The following is a 22,872-nucleotide window of genomic DNA, read 5'->3' on the forward strand; positions in this document are numbered from 1 at the left end:
TTTTATGACCACAAAGAGTCAGGAGCTCAGTTTCACATCTCATCTGAACAGACTGGGCAGGAAGCCTTGATGAAAAACCAGGAATCTGCAGAGTAGGACGCTAAACCCAGGTATAAAACTGAAAGCACGGTAATAAATATCCACATGTAACATTTAATGGACATTTTGTCCAAAGCCACATGTAGACTGGAGCAGCCATGTTGCCCCTCTAGTGGAGCCCTTTCATCCTACTGCTTAACACAAATGAACCAATTTTGGGGTAGGCCCGGGTTGGGCTAAAATGTAACACATGAGTTTAGAGCCTGGATCTCCTGAGGGGCAATATGTAGCGGGTCAAAAATCAAGAAAAGAAGAAACGTTCTCAAATGCATCATGACGACTGTTGCTATTGTTTTTCCTCCCAGCTCGGTAAGTTTGGGCCTCTGAACCTCCGTACAAGGAATTCGCTGCTGAGATGGATGTCTCCTTACATGTAACATGCATTTTTGGGGCAGCCTCCTACTAAAATGAAAAGATCAGAGAAGAACCCTCTTGGGCTTTGCTTTACTGACCATGTCTGTTGAATTAACCTGCACTCCTGTTTTGGGATATGTGCCACTTTACTGTTCTAATCAAAGATACCAGGATTTGGAGGCATTTGTTCATATTGTTTTATTATAAACATAATATCCAGAAAGTGTAACAGCAAGTGCTTTTAAACCTTTAGCTGAGGAAAGATAAAATACAAAACAGGGAAGAGAGAAGTAACAGCATCTTGTCTTCACATGGGGCCATAGTGGAGCTCTTCCCTGGAAAGAGAAACAGACAACGGCACTTAGGCGCTACAACATCTTCTTGATGTCTGTATGTTCACGCATCAAATATCCTGGCACATACACATACCAGTAAAGCCCATACCACATCCCAGCATGCCACTGCTCCGGAGCACCCATTGGTGTACCTAATAAAGTGGCCAGTGAGAGTGTATATGTTATGATTTTACAATATTTAAATATTTCTTCTGCTTAAAGTACTAGGGCGTTGTACCGTGTTAGCCATTATGAATGTAGTGACAAGTCAAATAATAAGTCTTTTTTTTCCCTATGGACTTCTTTAGTATTTTTAGAAGTTTGAAGCATCAGAGATCGCCTGTATGCTTTATTTGGAAATTGTTGGCACCTGGAGTTTTTGTTAATATTTTGCAATGTTATTTTTTTGTTTTGCTGCCTGCACCATTTTGGACTCGATTTAAGCAGCACTCTTTTGTCATCCTGTTTCCGCAGCACCTCCTGTGGTTGCCGAGGCTCTGATTTTGAACATTTTTATAAACCATGCTATTTGTGTAATGGTGTCCGATATTACGGACAAGTAAAGAACGCATGAGTGCGATTGGCTTTTGTTGTGGTTTAATGCAAAGAGGACACAGTAATCTGTGTTTTGAATTCCGAGCTTGGTTAGTGTTTTGGGTTTTGATAACATTTTAATAGGAATTTCTGGTTTGGCCTCAGCAACGTTTTAGACTTAACGATTTTCCTCCAAGTTCTGCTGATCCTCTCCATCTGATTTTGGCTGCTAAGTTCCTCGCTGGCATTCCAATACAGAAGACACTGATGATTTGAATTGAAATGAATCAAGCGTGTGTATGTGTTTGAACAGCTACACATCCGTGTTGTTACGGTGACAGTCTGCAAAAGGCAATGCCTAATTGGCCCAAAATGACCCCAAGTTTTGGTCACATAGTAGTCAAATCTTTAAAAATGGGCCAATTTGATTTAATAATATGTTTAGTCATCAAAACAAATCCTAATAAGACACCGCCCTTCATTTATTACTGTTTAATAAAGCTGTTTACTTGTGCTTGTTCACTTCACATTTCACATTGAAACGATTGCTCTTTCAATCTTTCCTTCGGTTTTCTAACAATTTCATTTCCTTTTTTCGGATCCATGATGCTCAGGATAATGTCAAAGGACATCTGAGCAACACACGTGACAAAACTGACTGAATCATAGAATGTGAAAGAACAAGTACACCTCACTGCAGTGTGCAGATCCATCTCCTCCCTGCTCGGTAGGCTGCCATGAGGACAGCCTCTGAATGGCTGATACTGTGGTCATGGGCCACCAACATCGAGCCTGTGACACTGTGGTATAACGGGTCCACGGCTCGAACTGAAAGGACATTTTTTTAAATAATCCATTTGGCCGTGTCAGTCTCCGCAGGTACGATCGTGCAGCCATGAGGGGCTGATAAGGAAATTGGGGCGAGTCGCACCTACACGTGAGGGTGCGATCGTTCTCAATTGCTTAATTGCTTCCTGCTGTGTGTGATTGAGTTGCTACATCCACAGAGCCGTAGAGAAAGAGTGTGACAGTTGGCCGGGGCCCATGCCTGGTCGGGATGCCCCTTCACCACATCTGCCAGGGGGGCAAGGGTGGGAAGCCCAGTATCTTCTCCTGGATGCTAGATGGCAGCACCCCTGGGTTGCAGCGGTGCCTTGGACTCCCCCAGGGCTTCATGGGGGTTGGAGTTTCATGCAGCTCTGTGGAGTTCCGCAGGTGTCACCGGGGGTGCTGCAACACGAGCGGCTGGCCTCTTTTGGGCATTGGTTTTGCCTTACCCACAAGTGCAATCTGGATGTCAGCAATCAACCAACCGGAGCACTTCCGGGTGCATGATAAAAGGGAGCCAGCAACCACCACTCATCGGCCAGAGTCAGGAGGTGGAGGATGAAGCTTGCCGTGGAGGAGTGGTGGTGAGAGAAGAAGGTCCTTGGTGACTGTACTGTGGTTTGGGACTGTGTTGTGGCTGGGGGTTCACGGGGAAGATGTGCCCTCCAACTGAAGAAAAATAAAGGTCTTAGTGTTTTTATACATGCCTCTGGTGTCAGTCTGCGTCAGGTCGGACAATATACAGCATACATATCACAAGAGATATCGATTGATCTCTATCAGGGGTCCCATGTGGAGCAAAGGATCGGTGCTCGAGGGACAGATCACACCCACTGACTATATGGAGGACTGGGCTCGATCAAGGTGGAGTCCTCCCTAGGGATTCAAGGGACAACTGCATGTGCGAGATGGAAGACGGGAGGACAACTGACCCCGAGTGGTCTGGCGCAGGCAGCCAAGACGGGGGTCGGTAGTGTGAGGACTGCGGCCGCTGAAGTCTCTCCAGCTGAGCAAGCCATGGGTGAGCTGGAGAGACACGGAAGGAGCTGTGCTTGGCTGGTTTGCACCCATGTCTGCTGCAGGTTTTTAGTCTCATTTTAGCCTGGTTATAAACACATTAATTTTTTTACCTATTTTTATGGATTATATATTGAAATGATTTTGAGCACTGCATGCTAGTTGGACACTGATTTGTTTGGTTTGCACTTTTCCACTATCTCCTTGCTCAGTTTGGTTGGTCCCCGTTAGACCAGCTCATCCAGTTACATTACCAAAGGTATTGGGTTGGAGAGGCTCCCAAAAGGGAAGATGGAGCAGAACCCGCACCATCACAGACACAAACATCCAGCACTGCTCAGTTTCACAGGCTGCAGCTACAGGTAGGTGTGCTTACAGCAAAGGTGATAAGATGTGCATGTCAAAGTTATTCCAGACCAAAAAATTCAGCTCCTTAGTGGTTTGTAAATGAAAAAGGGCTTTAAAAGACTTGCGAGTCACCTTTAAAAGTAAAGTAATTAGTAATGTGAGTACTTTTTCCTGAAAGTAATGAGTAAAGTTATTCCCTTACAATTTGATGAAAGTAATTAGCAATTTGTAAAGGATTGCTTACCTTGAGTAACCACCTCAGCTCCGGTAGTAAGTGTAAATTTAAGAACTGGCAATGGAGTTGTCTGAAGAAAGTAGGGAAGTTCTGCCACTTATGTGACAGTTTGAGTAGAGGCAGAGGTGTGGGCGCAGTAGTGATGATGAAGGTGACAAGTGCATGGAAGAATTACAGGAGTGGGCCCCCATTCTGACTTCTCAAGGATGTTGAAGAGATAAGTTTACAAAAGCTGTGTGAGGAGTAGAATACGGGAGTGAGACATGGCCGATGATTGAAAAAAAACGTGTAGCAGATCAGATCTAAAAAGAACAGAGATGAGAATTATCAGGTGAATGTGTGAAGTGTCATGGCATGAAAAGAATCATTAGGAGAAATACTTGGTGATGAGGTGATAGGTGTTGTGCTGAGGAGAAACAAGCTAAGGTTGTTTGGGTGTGTGGAGAAAAGGAAGGAGATGATTGAGTGAAGATCAGGGCCATCTTAACACATGGGCACGCTGGGCAGTTGCCTGGAGGCCCCACACTAATCTATGTATTCACCGTATATACTCACATATGTCAGGTCTTGAAACCCGAAAAATCATTCATAAAATTAGACTGCAACTTATACGTCCGTTCTAAAATGAGACGCTTAATTTATTTGTTTTTTTACATCTTGCTTCCTCCAGTCTCGCACCAGTTTCTCAGACGCATCCAATTTATTTGCAGAAGCGCAGTTACCAATTTCTTTTGCTACTTCAACGATGTTTCATTTAAAACCAGCTTCATATTTTCTTCTGATCCGTCATAGATAAGAGATGCTCTTACGATAAAGGTGTATGAGGGTGTGAGATACAAGAAACACAAATCAGTGCAAACGTTGCTTCGGAGTAGTTTGGGTATTACCGTGTGGTCACGTAGGCACAATAGCGAGAGAGAGAGGTTAAGAGCACGCGCTGATACAGCGCATTGCCGCACCCACATAGGAAAAAAAGGCCGTGTGCTCAATGGTTACTCTCTCAGGTGGCCAATAGCATATCATAATCTCTTGGACCATTAGTGTGAGTTTTCCGCATTCGACTTATACATCCAACATTATAAAATACCAGAAATTATACAGTAAAACCAAGTCCCGACTTATCCGTGGGAGAACTTATCTGCGAGTATATACGGTTGTGGCTTGCAGAGTGGTTGTGTAGGTAGAGACCCCTGTGCACTGCTTTGCCTGGGGGCCTATAATGCTGTTAAGATGGCCCTGGTGAAGTGGTGCACTGTGGTGGAAGGATTCAGGTCAAGATGAGATGGAGGTTGAAGAAGACAAAAAAAAGGAAGCCAAGGACTATGGAGAATTAAGGAAAAATATTTGGGGGCAGCTTGCTAACCAGTGAACCTGGAAAACGGCCATTAAACTGGTAATGATGTTCAATGAAATACAGATTTGCAAATATCTATTTTGGCCACTTGCTGTAAACAAAGTAAATGTGAAGGATTTGTTAAGGTAAATGATTCAGTTTGCAAAATGTGTTTGCAGGCTGTGGTTTGGTGCTTAGACATGGAAGGAGGAGTGCCTGCCTTGTCTCTCTCGGCCGTTGGACCCTGTCTGTCCATCACACACAACTGCTCCCCTACCTCTCTGCTCTTGAATGAGCTCGCCCTCATACTGTGCCATGGTGACAGCTTGGCTCTGTTCACTGTTTAACTCGGCCCACTGATGTGGGGTCACTGCTCTCGCTTGCTCTGGAGTCATCCAGGAGAGGTGGACTGGGCTGAACACAACCTGAGGGAAAAGAAGAACAAGAAAAAAGAAGAACAGAAAATGTCATTAATCAGCAAGGAAATCAAATTATATATAAAAAAAAAAAATAGAAAACTGCTTGAAATGCTACCACAGGAGGCGTGAGCAGGGCAACTATTTATGTTCAACTTAAAGCAGTAAGGATCAGGTTGATGGCATGGCGCAAATGTCTGCTACTGGCCTGTTGCTTCACAATATAGATAATTGAGCTTGTTTATAGTTAAGTCCAACAAAATGACAGACAGCAGAACATTAGTCAGCTCCTGGCACGGAGTCGTATTGGAAATGGACCCATGATGAAGAGGAGTACAGCAGAGAGCATGCCAGTGTCAACAAGAACACTGCAGAATGTCTGTCATTCAGCCAGGCGTGGTGGTCGGTCGGTCGGTCGGTTGGTCGGTCGGTTGGTATCACTTAGAAGCACATAGAGAGCGGGTTGCGTTTTTGAACATCTCTACTAGTCTACTGTATGCAACAGTTATGAGGGGCATTCAAATATAAACAGGAATTTATGAGTTACAATTCATTTATTGAATATAATGAAATGTCTTACACACTAGTTTTCTGTGCACTCTCCTGCCACTGCAATACACTTGTTCCAGTACTCAGGAAGCTTCTTAATCCCAGAAAAGTAGAAGTCTTTTGACTGCCTGTTGATCCATCCTCACACAGCATCAATAACCTCCTCATTCGACTTCAATTTCTTCCCTCCTAAAAGTTCCTTAAGTGGACCAAAGAGATGATAGTCCCACTCTGAACGACGTGCACCAATCACAAACTCTAGACTGACAAAAACACTCATCCCCAAACTGATTTTTAAGTCTAAATCTGAGATGGAATGACTCCTTCATTTGACAAAAGTGTAATAATAATGCGCTGCGCAACACTACTGTGTACCTCCTGCTCCGACATGTTGATTACAACTGACAGAAAGGGGAGGAAAGAGCGGCTAGCACTACTAACGGCAAGTTTATATATGCATGTGTTTGTCTATTGAGTCAGGTCTACCTTGCACTCTTTATAAGAACAGAGCATGAAAATTCCTGTTTATAATTGAACGCCCCTTGTTTTTCTTGTGTAAATGCTAAATGATTACATTTTCCAAATTTAAAATATCTATGTTAATGTACAGTATTCTACATATGCAGTTTATTGTGTTTTATTTTAAATACATTTTTTATTGGCATTTCCAATAGGTACTGCACTATGTAAGATGGAGTTAAATGTATTTATTTGCTGAAATGGGTGACAGCATGGTGGAGCAGTCATTAGCAATGGCACCTTACAGACCCCATGTGTGAGATTTCCACGCCCAGGTGTTGACTTTGTGCAGTTTTCACATTTTCCACAAGCCTGTGAGGATTGTTGACTGCAAAAAGACATGCAGATCAGGTTAAAGGGCAACTCTAAATCAGCATGTTGTGAGTGGGCCTTGTGATAAATTGGTGTCTGGGCTTGCGAGTGTTCTGATAAAAACCAAGAGCCGGGCCTTTAATGACCTTTTAGGCACAGAAATCAGCAGTGTGTCTGTCTGCGGAGAGAGTGTCAACCTTGTTGAGAGATTTAGTTACTTCAGCAGTGACGTTCATGCTATCTGGTGATTCTTCCTATGAAGTCAGTAGACGGATTGGGAAAGCATGGATGGTCATGAGGTTGGTGGAAAGGGGTGTGTGGCACTCCCGCTATCTCTGCAAAAGGACGAAGGTCCAAGTCCTTGGAGTCCCAGTGCTTCCTGTTTTCCTATATGGTTGCGAGACATGGATGCTATCCAGTGACCCAAGATGAAGCCTGGACTCTTTTAGTACTGTGTCTCTTCGTTCTTCGTAGAATCCTTGGGTACCACTGGTTTGACTTTGTGTTGAATGAGCGGTTGTTCACGGAGTCCCGATTGAGAAACATTACCTGCATTGTGAGGGAGCGTCAGTTACGGCACTACGGCCATGTGATGTGATTCCCCAAGGGTGATCCGGCCCCCAGAATCCTCATTGTTCAAGACCCAAGCAGCGGTACCAGACCAAGAGGACACCCATGTAACACCTGGCTGTGGCAGATAGATGGTCATTTTCTATTATTCTGAATTAATTCTTTTCACTTTTTTAATTGTCTTATTTATTTATATTCTTTTTTTGTTTTGCTTATTTTACTGATCTTTTCCTCATTTTCTTTATTTGGTAATGATTCTTTATTATTCCTTTATTATATCTGTCCTCTAGCTGTGAAGTCCCAGAATGGCAGGGCCCCATAATTGTGTAAGCATGAGGCCGATTAGAGCAGGAACTTGAGGCACTCTTGTTTAAACAAGCTCTTGGTCTCAGTCTAGGATGGGGCATTGTAGGACAAAGTGGGCATTGGCCATTCTACTAGGATTTTATGGCACGCCAGGCCTGTTAAGAAAGCAGATTTAACAGGGATGTGGGCATCCAGCTGCACAAAACCTCCACTTGCATCCCAAACTAAGTGACTGAATTATGGCTTTGACCAGAATCTGCCAGGACTTCATCTGATAAACGAAGTGTGTCATCAACATCTCTCCAGAGGCCCCTTTGCAGACATCTTGAGCCAGAAGATGTGAAATTGACTCAAGCAAAGATAAAGACCTATAATTCAAGAGATGGTGACTAAACTGGACAGAAGAACCCACCTATTGAAAGACAATGATTTTGTAACTAAAGGTGACTTTAATCCAATCAGGAGAAGGTTCGATCTTCCTTTATAACCTCATGCAACCCATCTCTCGAAGTAAGTGAGTGGTAAGACAAAGAAACAGCAAGTTGAGAGAAGTTCAGGGATTCTCTCTGGGATTACTGCAGGGATGGGAAACTCCAAAATGACTAAAAATTTGTTAGATTTAAATAACAGCCCTCGTCTGACATTTAACTCTGATTTTATTTTGCTCTTCTCCTGATGAGTTGGTGGCATTTTTTGTTTCCGAGCAAATTATTGTAATTGATATTGAAATGGCCAACTTTATCCCAAAATCTCTCTATTATAATAAAAAATCTAGGGTGACGAGACGTGACTTTCTCAGAGAGACGCTTTTACGTTCCACGAGATGAGACTTTGTGCCAAGAGATTTAACCACGCCTGGGGCTGGAAATAAAAAGTATAGAGTAGATGACAAAGTAGAATGCCGAAAAGAATTCAAAATCGTTGGCGCAATACACATGCAGAGCAGGTTAGAGATAATGGAAGTACGAAAATTTGACAGTCTCATAAAAATGATGGTAAAGATTGCATTACCGCAAACAAACGGAAATTATTACTTGGTGAAATAACAGAACAGCGAAAAGAGACTGAATATATTGTTCAGATTTAAATTTTAAGTCGGAGACTTGTAGATCGTCTAATTCGTGTTGCCATCAGGGAAAAGTAGTGTTTCTTCCCAATGAAGAGGCGCATCTGCGAGAATTAAAAAGATTGGTTGTTTAGTGAATGTGAAATCCCGTGAGAGAAAATTTCAAGCCCTGCGAGACAAGACTTTATACAAAAAGATTTGGAAAAGTCCTGCCGACATCTAAAACATTTACAACCATGCACACAGTTCAATCATTTCTCATTTGTGTGAATGCTATTGTCAGACACAGTTTGTGTAGAGAGAAAGAAACGATATTCACTCATGGGCAGTTATACGTTGCGTTGTCAAGATGTAATTCCAAACACGGAATCAAAATTCAATGTGATATTGACGATAATGTAAAAGTGAAAAGAGATTAAATATATGGGCATAGGTTATTTGACAGAAGTATGTAGATATTGTTTGGCTTTAAACTTTAAGTCGGAGACTTGTAGATCGTCTAATTCATGTCCCCCTCAGGGAAAAGTAGTGTTTCTTCCCAATGAAGAGTCCTATCCACGAGAATTAAAAATGTTGTTTGCGAGCGGCAGAGATGGGAATTTGCTGGCGTGTAGTGCAGGCAGGGGGGTTGGCGAGCAAACTGAGCAGGGGGCAAAGCCCCTAGTAAACATCAAAACAAAGGAATGTGACAATTTTGAATAGAGAATAAAAGGTGCAAAGTTTACAACCGAAAAGATACCGAAACTTACATATAAAGCAAGAAGGAATCTAACCGTATGCATCTTAGTACCTTTATTATGACAGAAATTCAATTATTATTGTTTGGAAACAAATGGATGAACTGACGGCAATCAATCAACCAATTAATCACTGCTTCTGATTTTGCTAAGCCTCCCATCTTGTTTAGCTCATGTTTTTTGTCATTACCCTTGCAGCAATGTAATTGAAGCACACTTGTTTTAAAAAATGGAGCGATACAATTTATAGATACACACAAAAATTCCAAAAATAAAACAACTTCTTTTATGTTGACATTAAAGACAGGGTACAAGGCAGGTGAGACAAGTAAACATGGAATATTGATCAGGGTGATTGGTTTAGAGGTTTTCTGGAGTTATTTCGATTTTAAAAGCTTTTTCATTTTTATTATTTTATTTTTTGCAAGCTTCGCTTTTTGTCTCATTCAGCTCACATATTCTTGCTCCATTGCTTAACTGTGCAAAAGAGAATTTAGCATTACACTGATACTGAATGCTCCACTGTTTATATTTTAGGCAAAATCTTGTAAAAGTCAGTTAACCTGACAAACATATCCATTAGCTTGTTACACTGCAATAAGTCAAGCTGGCAGTTTGTTAAGTATTTTGAGTTATCCTGACACAGATAAAGCAGTTTTTACAATTCCATGCCTTTAACGGAATGTCTGATGCTGTGTAGATTTTGGTTCCCATTGCTCGTGTTTAACTGAAAAATATTGTGGTGGATCATGTCAGTGGTACCGCATTGTTTTCCTTGACTTGTTTTGTGTGTTAGGCTCCTTCCATCATAGAGAAATGGTCTGATTTGTCTGGGGTGATAAAATGTCACATTCCAAGAGTATAGGCACTGAGATTCAGTTTTTGAAGTGAGGCTTTCTCTTCCAAATTGGGTTCATTGACAGCCACAGCTTCAAACTGTTGAGCATTCGACTAGTGATCTCCAGGAGTTCAAGGAAACTTCACAGATTGTCCAGAGGACATCTCATGTGCTGCAGAAAGCCTAAAAAATGGTCAATGGCCACCTGTTCCTACATCCCAAATGGCAGCCAGTAAGTTAATCTAATAACTGTCATATATGGTAAGTGAAAGGAGCACAGCGTATTCACCAAGTGTTTTACGGCAAGTGATTAAAAGGATGGACTGGAGGTGGGTCAAGTATAAAAAGGGGAAGCACTTGATGTTACGCCACATGGTTCACAGTCAAGCGCATGTGTTGTAATGTGTTGTCGTTTGTTATTAAAAAGTTATTGAAGTTCATTGAAGCCTCCACGGTCATTTCGCAAGAATTGATTAAAATCCCCCGTCGCTTAAATGTAATCATCAGCACATGATTGCAGCTCTTCTTCCCGATGTGTCAACAAACATAATGAGCCTAAACATTATTTAAAATATGTTAACTTCTTCAAAGTAAATACGGGAGTTCATTATCCTGTACAGGGCAGGCAAGTCATGGTGTCACATTCTTTTCAGTTTAGTTTAGTTTATTTGTAACAGTGAAGTGCCCATCAGCCATTTCCTACTCTTATGGGTGTTCAGCTATTTACTTCTGGCTGGGCTGAGTCTGATGTGTGGTACAGAAAGTCGAGCTGCAGATGAGGATCTGCAAGTCTGTAGGAGATCAGTGAGGTTGTGGAGAGCTTTAAATGTTAAGAGCGGTATTTAGTGTAGTGAACAGGGAGCCAGTGAAGTTGAGAGAGAATAGGTGTAGTATGTTCAGTGGATTTAGAACAGCAGGTTATTATCCTGGCAGCAGAATTTTGAACAAGTTGTAAGCGATGGACATGTTTTTGTGGGAAGCCAGATAGAATAGCATTACAGTAATCTATACGTGAGATGACTCTGGCATTAACCAATACTTCAGTACTGTGCTGCGTAAGAACAGACGAAGTCTAGAAATGTTTCAGAGATGGAAGAAGGCAGCCTGAGAAATGTTACTTATATGGGAGGAATTATTTAATAATAATAATAATTATTATTATTTAATAATTGCCATTATTAGTGTATAAATACATATAAATAATTGCATGGAAATGATTTACCAAAATCTGTTGTATGTAAGCGATACTGTTTTATTGTTTTTTCATCAGAAAACCTGGTTTCCACGTCTACCTGTATTAGTTTAAATGGTACTTTTGCCACTCGCAATAGGGTGGACGCACTGACAAATCGTGTCAACTGGGCAACACAGTGAATGCGGCGTCTATCTATATACTGTATGTCTATGCCCACCCAACTTTTCTCGATTGCTATTCCTCCTTCAGACTACCGCGTTCTCCGCTCCTCGGTTCGTCCTGCTTCCTCTTCAAAACCGCCAACACGGCATTTCTCAATTCCTGTTCGTCCTTTTCCAAACCCTTCCCCACGGTGCCTGCAGCCTCCCATACACCCCCACACCACTTTTCTCGAATCCTATTCCTCCGTCGGACTACCAAACACCTATTCACAACTACGTCTTTCACAAAGTATTTCTTTCTTCTTCATTTCTGAGTTCCTTTCTCACCGTTTTCCGCTCCTATTCTTACACCGCCATATGCTACTGCGGGCATCAGCTAGTTTTCTTAAATCCTCTAATGGCTTCCCTCAGATATTCAGTCCTTTCATCACTCTTCCAGACACTTTATTTCTTCCACTGTGGTCACATCTTTCTTATCTCTATTTTTTCTTACAATTCGGCAGTTTTTTTTTTTAATATACTTAAAAAATAGTTTAACATTAGTCTTTACAATCTTTACTTACTGCAAACTTGCTTGCGGGCATGAGACCAATAGCAGCTGGGGTCAAACCTTCAAACTGTTCTCTGATTAAGGAGGACAACACCACATCTGGTAATCCAGCTGTGAAGAGAGAGTATCACAAGGGAGTGAGGGTGAAGATATCACAAACAGCCTGAATGTACTTATACAGACAAATGAAATTCTGCACATAATTATTATGAGATTGAGAAATGTGTAAAATAATCGGGAAAAAAAAACGTTCAAATAGCTAATTAATTGTAGGTAGCAAAACAGCCCTACCACTGGAAGTTTCACGTGTAAGAAGTGGCCTAATATTTGTTAGGAATGTTGAAGAATACTAACTTGTTCCAAAACTGCAATTATTTTTTCATCTTTACTAAGGAGTCCTTACCTCCCAAAATTTACAGAAGTATGTAATACTTTTTTATCATTAAACAAATAAGTCAATTAGCAGTTAATGAAAAAGAGAAAAATACCATAAGGAAATCATTTGTCGAAGTCAGGTGACCCTTTAGGCCAGGGGTCCCCAACTCCTGTCCTGGAGGGCCGCAGGTTTTCATTCTAGCCCTTTTCTTAATTAGTGACCTCTTTTTGCTGCCAATTAACTTCTTTTGAATTCATTTTATTTGACTTGCTCTTGAAGATTCAGACCCCTTAATTGTTTCATCCATCCATCCATCCATCTATTATCTAACCCGCTATATCCTAACTACAGGGTCACGGGGGTCTGCTGAAGTCAATCCCAGCCAACACAGGGCACAAGGCAGGAAACAAACCACAGGCAGGGCCCCAGCCCACAGCAGGGCGCTCACACACACACATACACACACACACCAAGCACACACACGGGACAATTTAGAATCGCCAATGCACCTCACCTGCATGTCTTTGGACTATGGGAGGAAACCCACGCAGACACGGGGAGAACATGCAAACTCCACGCAGGGAGGACCCGGGAAGCGAACCCGGGTCTCCTAACTGCGAGGCAGCAGTGCTACCCACTGCATATAAAATGAACCAAAACATGACCAACATTGTCGATCATCCATCCATCCATCCATCCATTATCCAACCCGCTATATCCTAACTACAGGGTCACGGGGGTCTGCTGGAGTCAATCCCAGCCAACACAGGGCACAAGGCAGGAAACAAACCTCGGGCAGGGTGCCAGCCCAACTTGTCGATTTTATAATATCTAAAAATAAAGAAAGATGAAGGTCTCAGGAATGCTGATCTGCTCAGGTCCACAAAACATTTTAACAGTGCTCTTTGAAAAGAGAAAATCACAAATTTTAGAAATGTCTGCTATTGCACAATGAGAGCGTCAACAAGCCATGGAATTAAAGAACGGGTTTACTTAACAACAAGAATCGGCACCTAAATAGGCAGCTGCTTGGACTGAAATTGGTTGGAGTTTGAGGCCCTGAGCTAGTTGGTCTTCTGTTGACTCACTCGCTTCACATTTCATTTCTGTTTAAGGAAAGAAATGAGGCAATTCAGAGGAACGATGAATACATTTTAAAAAACAAGTCAATTAAAATAAATTCAAAAGAAGTTAATTAGCAGCAAAAACACGTCACTAATTAAGAAAAGGGTTAGAACCTGCAGTCACTGGGGCCTTCCAGGACCGGAGTTGAGGACCCCTGCTTTTGGCAGTTGTGTTATAATAGACCAATACATATGGGAGAGTTAAACATCTCGTGTTGTGCTTGAGTTGAACATTGTGAAAAGTCTGTTCAATTAAAGAGTAAATAATTTACTTGAGGAAATTAAAAAAAGCTTTGTTTAAAACTGAAGCTAGATTGCATTTCTTCACACAAAGAGTCATGAGAATCTTAAACAAACTGTCGAGCAGTGTAGTTGAAACCTGGATGAGATACTGTAACAACGTAGGAGCGTGATTGACTGAGCAGCTCCTTATATTCATACTGTGAGATCTGAAGCCCAAAGGACTTGCTGTTGGGCCAAAAAAAACAACTGCATCACCGTCTCCCATGAGCTACAACTAACCTCAGAGTGATAAGGTGAGTCCCATTATTTACTGGTAGACCTACCATCAAAGGAAAACCAATGTTCTTGATCCTACACTCATACAGAGAATACAGTCCTGTAGTCTGTGCTGGAGCTGGTGGGGTTCAAGTGTACATGTCACAGATGTAGCATAATGTTGCCTACTTTGGCTAACTGTGGTAACTTGAAGGCATCATTATGAAAACACACAAGGTGCCTACCTGCAAGAGTGCCAATTTCCGTGAAAATTTCTGGACCCCACTCACTGACTGGTCCAAAGGCATCTGACAGCATAATTCTTGTGGTCAGTGCCTCAGCCTGAAGCTCAGAGCATCCCAAATTCAGTTCTCCAAGGAACAGAGCTGACTTGCTGACAAACATCATAGAGAAAAAGAAATAGAGGATCACTAAAAATCATCAAGGATCTTTCTTCTCAGATAACAGAACAACTTTGTGTAAAGGTGTCAAAATTTTAAATGGCCATAGAAACCTCATCACGCACTTCACAGAAAGTGTGAAATTCAAATCTTATTTTAACTCGTGAGCAGCATGCTTTAGCTCAAGTCATTTAAAAAACACAGTGGCACACGTTCTGTAAAGTATATGATGCCCTCGATGTCAGAAGTGTGAGCAGGCGCAGCACAGCCTCTTTGTGTCACCTTCATTGGTGAGAAATAGAAGTGACTGATAGAGTGACTGGCAGCACAAAACTGTCCTGAGATACACACCTGGGCAAGGCGAAGGTGTAAAACACATGTAAGAAGATTTTTATTGAAATCTGTAAGCAGTACTACAGAAGACACACATTCTGCAGGCAAGCGCTCTTATATTCAAAACATTGTACAAAAATCAAGCTAGAAAAATGCTATTGTGAAAAAAACAGGAATCGCAAACTTTCACAAATTAAAATATACTATATATAAAATAAATATATCTATATATACACTCATATACTGTATATACTTTATATATATATATATATACCTGTATATATATATATATATAAATGTGTACGTGTGGAAGTGTGTGTATCTGTCTGTCCGGCCCAGAAGTGCAAGGCTACAGCATGAAGCTCAAAGAGCTGGCAAGGCGGCCCCAAGTTAGCGAGTCGGAAGAAGAAAGAAATGTGAGGCTACAGCAGAGGCTACAGCATGAAGCTGAAAGAAAGTGACTGCGTCACCAAAGTGAAACTGGCAACAAAAGACAAAGTCGCTTAGCCACTAATACAAAAGTGAGGCAAGCACATCGGCAAAACAAAACCTCAGAGGAGAGAGAAACTTACTTAGCCACTGAGAGACAAGGGGAGCGAGCACATCGGCAAGACAAAACCACAGACTCTGCTTTTCAATTTTTTTTCCGACAATTTCAATAGTTTCTAGCAGGTAGTATATAATAGTTTCTTACACAGTTAGTATATACAGTGAACCCTCGTTTATCACGGTTAATCCGTTTCAGACTCTACCGAGATAAATGAATTTTCGCGAAGTAGGATTCTTTATTTATAAATCGAATATTTTCGCAGTTAGAGTATAGAAAACCTGTTTACGACCTTCTAAATACATTTTTTTAACATTATTAGAGCCCTGTAGACATGAAATAACACCCTTTAGTCACCATTACACACGTATTACCCAATATATTAGACAAAATAAGAGAAAATAAGACATATTAGACGTTACAAATATCATATTACTAGGCACACTCGCCTTTTAAGGCGACCGACTTTTATCCTCAATTTTTGTGCGCTCCATGTGTACATCAGGCATGTAAGTGTAGGGAATGAGAACATCAAAGTGCCCATTCATAACTTCTTCCGAAAACCTACGTTTTTTTTTATCCCCTCAAGTGCCTGTCCAAAGTCGTACGTCAGCCCGAATCTGTACCGCTAAAGACGGAGTTTCATGCACTAAATAAGCTATAGATGAGAATAAGCAAGCACCATCTCCCCTGATATTTACTATGCGGTGAAGCATTTGTACTCCATCAACATTAATTATTTCCAGAGACATAATTTTGTCTATTTTTCCAGCGCATCGCGCACAAAAGCAAGGGAACGATGAGAGCAACAGAACTCTGCTCACATCGCGCGCTCGCACTCAAGCCGCAAGTAGTAAGTCTGTAATAAGCGGAATACCGCTACGCTTTGCACTCACGGGACGGAAGGACAATCCCGAATGCTTTTATATAGTAGATTATTGTACTGTACATTTAATTGCACACAACCATTAACCTATGAAGGCACGACCTCAGTAGGAGAGTCTTCAGAGGTGGTGCAGTATCTTCAGCAGGTGTGTTGTTGTCTTCTTCCGCTGAAGGAGTATTAGGAGTAGGCAGTGGGTGTCTGGGTGCGCGGCTGAAGAACATTTTGATAGGCAGTTGCTGGCGCTGTCTTTTCATATGCGTGAGGAGGCTTTTGTAGGGTATTGCCATCTTTAATCATATCCAAGAGTTTCACCTTCTCCTGGATAGTAAGCATCTTCTTCCGGCGCTTAGTTTTATTGTCAGAAGGCTTAGAAAAAGCAACACGTTTAGGAGCCATCGTAGGGCTTAGATAAAAGTTCTCAGAAAGTGCATGCGTAGTGACGTAAGCGTGTATGAGAAAAAAATCGCGATAGAGTGAAGCCGCGAAAGTCAAAGTGTGATATAACGAGGGATCACTGTATATTCATTTTGTTATTTATTTATTGTCATGCACGTGCAAGTAGGAGGCAGCCAGCAAACCCTAAGGTGAGTGAATACTCGCGAGATAAGGGGTTGCGAAGGAGTACCAACATCGCTCTTTATTTTTCTTTAGAAGTAAAGATGGAAAATAAACACACCCTACCCCGTTTCAGGACTCATCATGGCTGATTTCCACCATCACTTCCGCCTCCCTCCCGACAACGTCACTGACAGTCCCGCTATGATGACGTCATTTCCTCTTGTGCCATTTATATATATACTAGCAGAATACCCGCGTTTCGTAGCAGAGAAGTAGTGTGTTAAAGAAGTTATGAAAAAGAAAAGGAAACACTTTAAAAATAACGTAACATGATTGTCAAAGTAATTGTTTTGTCACTGTTATGAGTGTTGTTGTCATCAAGGATTTGATTATTATTATTTCTTTCAATAAGGTTGGTATTTGGAAAATGTGTTGTGTTCAAGTTACATTCCGTGTTTGCCAACCATTGTAAAGATAACAGGTTTCATTCATCGAAGTGTTCACTACCCAAATTGCTATGCGAGTATTTAGCGGCAGCGTCTCTATTAAGTTGTGGATTTGCCTGTGAGTATTTAGCGACAGTGTGTCTATTAACTTGTGGATTTTTCTGCGAGTATTTGGCGGCAGCGTCACAAAGTTGTTTTCGTCTAGCTGCATCAGAAAATGTACCGCAACGTCTGACACACCTCCTTTTTATTGTTTTCTCATAGCTTGGATTGCTGCTGTCATAATCAGTTTGAGTACATATCTACATTATATATACACACACACACAAATATATATATACAGTAATCCCTCGCTACATTGCGCTTCGACTTTCGCGGCTTCACTCTATCGCGGATTTTAAATGTAAGCATATCTAAATATATATCACAGATTTTTCCCTGGTTCGCGGATTTCTGCGGACAATGGGTCTTTTAATTTAGGTTACATGCTTCCTCAGTTTGTTTGCCCAGTTGTTTTCATACAAGGGACGCTATTGGCGGATGGCTTAGAAGCTACCCAATCAGAGCATGTATTACATATTAACTAAAACTCCTCAATGATATACGATATGCTTCCCGCGCGGTGCTTGATTGTTTGCTTTTCTCTCTCTCTGACATTCACTGTGCCTGACGGAGGAGATGTGAGCAGAGGGGCTGTTTGCACAGAGGCTGTTTGCCTAGAGGATACGGACGCTCCTCTAAAAAAATGCCACCTTATCGTGGTGCTTCGGCATACTTAAAAGCCCAAAAGCACGTATTGATTTTTTGATTGTTTGCTTTTCTGTCGCGCGCTCTCTCTCTCCGACATTCTCTGCACCTGACACACATTCTTTGAAGAGGAAGATATGTTTGAATTCTTTTAATTGTGAGAAAGAACTGTCATCTCTGTCTTGTCATGGAGCACAGTTTAAACTTTTGACAAAGGGTGTTATTTCATATCAAGAGGGCTCTAATAATGTTAACGGTAGGGAGAGTTTATAAGGGCTTAAAGCATATAAAAATAACCATACAAACATATGGGCTCTACTTCGCGGATTTTCATCTATCGCGGGGGGTTCTGAAACGCAACCCCCGAGATCGAGGAGGGATTACTGTATATATGTGTGTGTGTGTATGTATGTATGTATGTGTGTGTGTATATATATATATATATATATATATATATATATATATATATATATATATATATATATATATATATATCTGATCACCCATTGGCCTCGCTCACTGAGTGCAAGGGACAAAAATAAAATTTAGTCTATAAGTTATTAAACAGTAAAACATTAGCGTTTTAAGAAGTAAAGATACATTGAGCACTACTGGAGTGGTTTCGGGCAAGCTACATTTTAAAGACTGTAAGGAATGAGCCTGCCAAATTTCAGCCTTCTACCTACACGAAAAGTTGGAGAATAAGTGATGAGTGAGTGAGTGAATCAGTCAGTCAGTCAGTCAGTGAGGGCTTTGCCTTTTATTAGTATAGATAGAAATAATTTGACTTCCACTCATATTGAAGCCATGGTAGCAGCACTTTATCTGACCTACCAAGCTGGGTCTTATGATGTTTTCTCTAGCTGGCCAGTCCTTCTGAAGCTGATGAAGCCCCTCATAGAGAAAGCCTGGGCTTCAAAGGGCCTCACATGCTGCTGCCTTCTGCTGACTCCTCACCGTGTTCAGTTACAGCTAGACTCAGACCTTATCTCTCAATTATAAAAAAAAAATCTTGGAAGGCTTGGAAAGAGACAATATGTGATTTTCTTGGAGACACTTTAACGTTCTGCGAGAGACACTTTAACATCCCGTGAGACAAGGCAGTGAGATAAAAGGACAGCTACTGTACAAGCTTTTAAATGACCGACGCACAGCACAACAAGCAGAACACGCAGCTGGAGCTCGATAGCAGCAGCAGCAAGCCAGCAGCTGATCTGACCGCATCTGCTTAGCGTGCGTTTAGCCCCAACCCCCTCCCCCTCCCACAACACAAGAGGCAGAGACATGAAGTGGCAGGCACGTAGCGCCCCCTGGGGGGAGGGGGTAGGCAAGCTAAGCAAGCAGGGGGCAAAGCCCCCTAGTTTTTGAATAAAATAACTGTCTTGCTTTAAACATAGATTTTAATACTAGACAATATGAAATTCAAACAAATTAGCATTAATATGAAATATTAATCTTTGATTAATTTTAGGGCAAAAACAATAAAAAAAACCTATAATTAACAGGTAAAAATGTTAAGGAGAAAATGTTTTTCATTTTTGAATTCAGTGTACAAAAAATTAATTAAAATCACATGAAATAATCAAAACAATTTTTTCAATGTAAACCTGCGCATCTTTATTTTGGAATACTTGTATTTTCTGAGGGCGGCAAGGTGGCACAGTGGTAGCGCTGCTGCCTTGCAGTGAGGAGACCTGGGTCTGCTTCCCGGGTCCTCCCTTTGTGGAGTTTGCATGTTCTCCCCGTGTCTGCATGGGTTTCCTCCCACAGTCCAAAGACATGCAGGTTAGGCGCATTGGCAATCCTAAATTGTCCCTAGTGTGTGCTTGGTGTGTGTGCGTGTGTGTGTGTGTGTGTGTGCCCTGCACCCTGTGCTGGCTGGGATTGACTCCAGCAGACCCCCGTGATCCTGTGTTAGGATATAGCGGGTTGGAAAATGACTGACTGACTGACTTTCTAATCAGCACCACCATTTTGTAATTCAATTCTTATGGACAGCGCCATTTGCTACCATGGATCGCGCATGTTATGTGGCATGTGACATCATTCTAGTGATGACCATGAACAGAAAATTGAAAATTTTAAGTATTCAAAGGAACAATCTCTTACACAAGCTAATGATTTTCTAGAAAACAATTATATTTTTGAGTTTTGTTTTATTTTGGCTTTGGTTTTGTCCCTTAATTTTCAAATATGATTTATAACATGACTTTTGCAACTCAGCTACTCAGTGGTGAACAGCAAAACAGCTCCCTGGACACTTTCTATGTTTAATATAAAAACAGGCCCCTTCCTACAAAATGGTTATTCTCCTGGTCTGTTGTTAGCATTAAAAAAATATCTAACAAAGTTTTCCTCAGACAAAATGGTAAGGCCATGTAATATGTAAAGTTGAATAAAGCCTTTGTGGCAGGCATTGAAGTAAAGGCATCTGTTATTTAGAATTTGTACTTACTTAGCAATTAAACCTCAATGAAGACAGTCATTTTAGGATTTTAAAGGGACCTGCTGATGCTAAAAGTGTTCTGGTTGCCATGGTAACAAAAGCAGGTTACCAAGGCAACAACTGTGCCTTTTATCTACACTTAACAAAAATGTCTGACGTTCACCTCCATTCCAAAAATGGGAAAAAAATCTTTTTTTTACATTTTTTGACTATTGTACTTATTTTTTAGTCAGGATGCATCAATAGCGGTTAGAAGGTGCCATAATGAGCTGGACTTCTAAGCTCTTAAAATCCAGTTATTCCTGGCTATTTTTAAAAACAAGCACTTATGATGCAGAAACAGACTGCCATTCCGTGACAGTCTGTTTTGTTTGGTCTCTTTTGCCTTTAAAACAGCATTCCAGCTTGCAAAGGGTGCTCATTGTTAAATAGAAATAGTAGCTGGATGTGGCACTTCTGGTTCCATCAAATATAGATACAGTATATATGTATAACTCATTCCAGAGTGATAAATCAGGATAATCCATCCTAATTTCTTCATCCAGGGAAGGTTGCACTGACATTGGAGACAATCCCAGCAAGCGTCAGATATAAAGCAAGACCAATTCCTGGACAGAATAGGGTGTAAATCAGCAGAACAAGAGGATGAATTTTTTTTGCACATCACTCAGTGCTGGTATGACACACTGTTTTGCAGTTGCAGGCTTTTCAGAGTTATTCAGCTCATCACTGACACACTTACATCTGACTAACCTGAGGGCCTTAGGGTCCAGTCGACTAATTTCGGTGGGAGACAGTCCACAAATAAGGAAACCATATGATACGAGCTTTGACATCTCCAGGTCTTCAATTGACTGTCCACTACGCTTCAGGTAATTCAAAACTATCGCTCTCATCTGTTAAAAAATGTATCAAGATTAGCATTCAAAATATATTTAAACTAGACTCATTGTCAGCTTCAGTAATACTTAACATTTACATTTATTTGCTTAGCAGACACTTTTATCCAAAGTGACTTAAATAAGAGGTCAACATAATCAAGTAACCTATGGTGGGCCTGCGCCCTGCCGGGGGTTTGTTTCCTGCCTTACGCCCTATGTTGACTGGGATTGGCTCCAGCAGACCCCGTGACCCTGTAGTTAGGATATAGCGGGTTGGATAATGGATGGATGGGTAACATCAGTCTTAAGGACTGTTTGGGAACAAGCGTACAGGACAAGGTTACAAAATTGACCATCACAAGTGAAGAACTCAATTCTTTCATGTAGTGTGCACTGAGACAAAATGAAACACACAGACACAGCATCCGGATAATAAGTAAGCAATACTCTACTTGTGTTTTATGTGTTTATTACGTTCTTCATTGACATCATGTTTGTTTCCATTTTTGTAGTTTATACAAGTGTTGTTCAAAAAGTTTCCGCACTTTCATATTTTCATTGGAAACGGTGAAGGCGCGAGGAGTAGTAATCGATCCTGTCTGAGAGTGTCATGTGACTAGTTCTGCCTGGCCTGCCCTTTTAGTTTAGGACAGCGTTTCTCAAAGTATTTGCAACCCGAGTTTTCATAACAGTTTTAATCTCGCCCCCCTAACATTTTTTTTGAAAGGAGCCCACTAATACCAATTTGTTCTTTTTTTTAATTAATGTTATATCATAAATTCATATTTTATTATACCTACTTAACTTTTATCAACATTTATCTAACTCTATATTTATTTTTAAGTTAATTTGTTTTGGTTTCAATTGATGTATTTTTCATATTTTCGATTCTTGTTTTCTTCTTTTCACATCTTTGCGCCCCCCTGTTTGTTACTTTGCGCCCCCCTAAGTGGGCCCGACCCACAGATTGAGAACCACTGGTTTAGTATAAGAGTTGTCACCCTGTGTTCAAGATGGCTGTGAAACTTGTAAACTACACCAAAGAGAAACAGCGTTCTGTCACATCTCCTCCGCATGTGTGCTCAGTATGAGGATAAAGTTCTCTCTCAAAACGTCATCCATGAGTGGATTGAAATGTTCGAAAATGGCCGTACTAGTGTGATGGATGCAGAGCACTTCAGACGTCCAGCTACAGCCATGACCACGAGAAATTAAGAAGGAACCCTGATGTGAAAGCAGCAGTGCATCAGTGGCTACGCGCTCAACCAAAAACATTTTTTTGCTGTTGGTCTTAAAAAGTTGGTACGACGCTGGGAAAATTGCATCG

At 41.2% G+C, this 22,872-nt stretch overlaps 1 protein-coding gene across 1 annotated transcript in view; it reads right to left on the reverse strand.

Moving 5' to 3' along the window:
• Positions 1-765: 765 nt before the first annotated feature.
• Positions 766-22,872, reverse strand: part of LOC120541434 (stereocilin) — a 77,873-nt gene continuing 55,766 nt past the window's right edge. The window contains exons 22-27 of the mRNA XM_039773054.1: positions 21,418-21,560; positions 14,546-14,694; positions 12,316-12,413; positions 5,361-5,508; positions 3,760-4,052; positions 766-788 (exon numbers count right to left, since the gene is read on the reverse strand). Coding sequence (XP_039628988.1) covers positions 3,922-4,052; positions 5,361-5,508; positions 12,316-12,413; positions 14,546-14,694; positions 21,418-21,560 — 669 coding nt within the window. The 3' untranslated portion in view covers positions 766-788; positions 3,760-3,921. The remainder of the gene's footprint in view (positions 789-3,759; positions 4,053-5,360; positions 5,509-12,315; positions 12,414-14,545; positions 14,695-21,417; positions 21,561-22,872) is intronic.

Source organism: Polypterus senegalus, chromosome 12 (assembly GCF_016835505.1).
Source record: "Polypterus senegalus isolate Bchr_013 chromosome 12, ASM1683550v1, whole genome shotgun sequence".
NCBI classification, from domain to species: Eukaryota; Metazoa; Chordata; class Cladistia; order Polypteriformes; family Polypteridae; genus Polypterus; species Polypterus senegalus.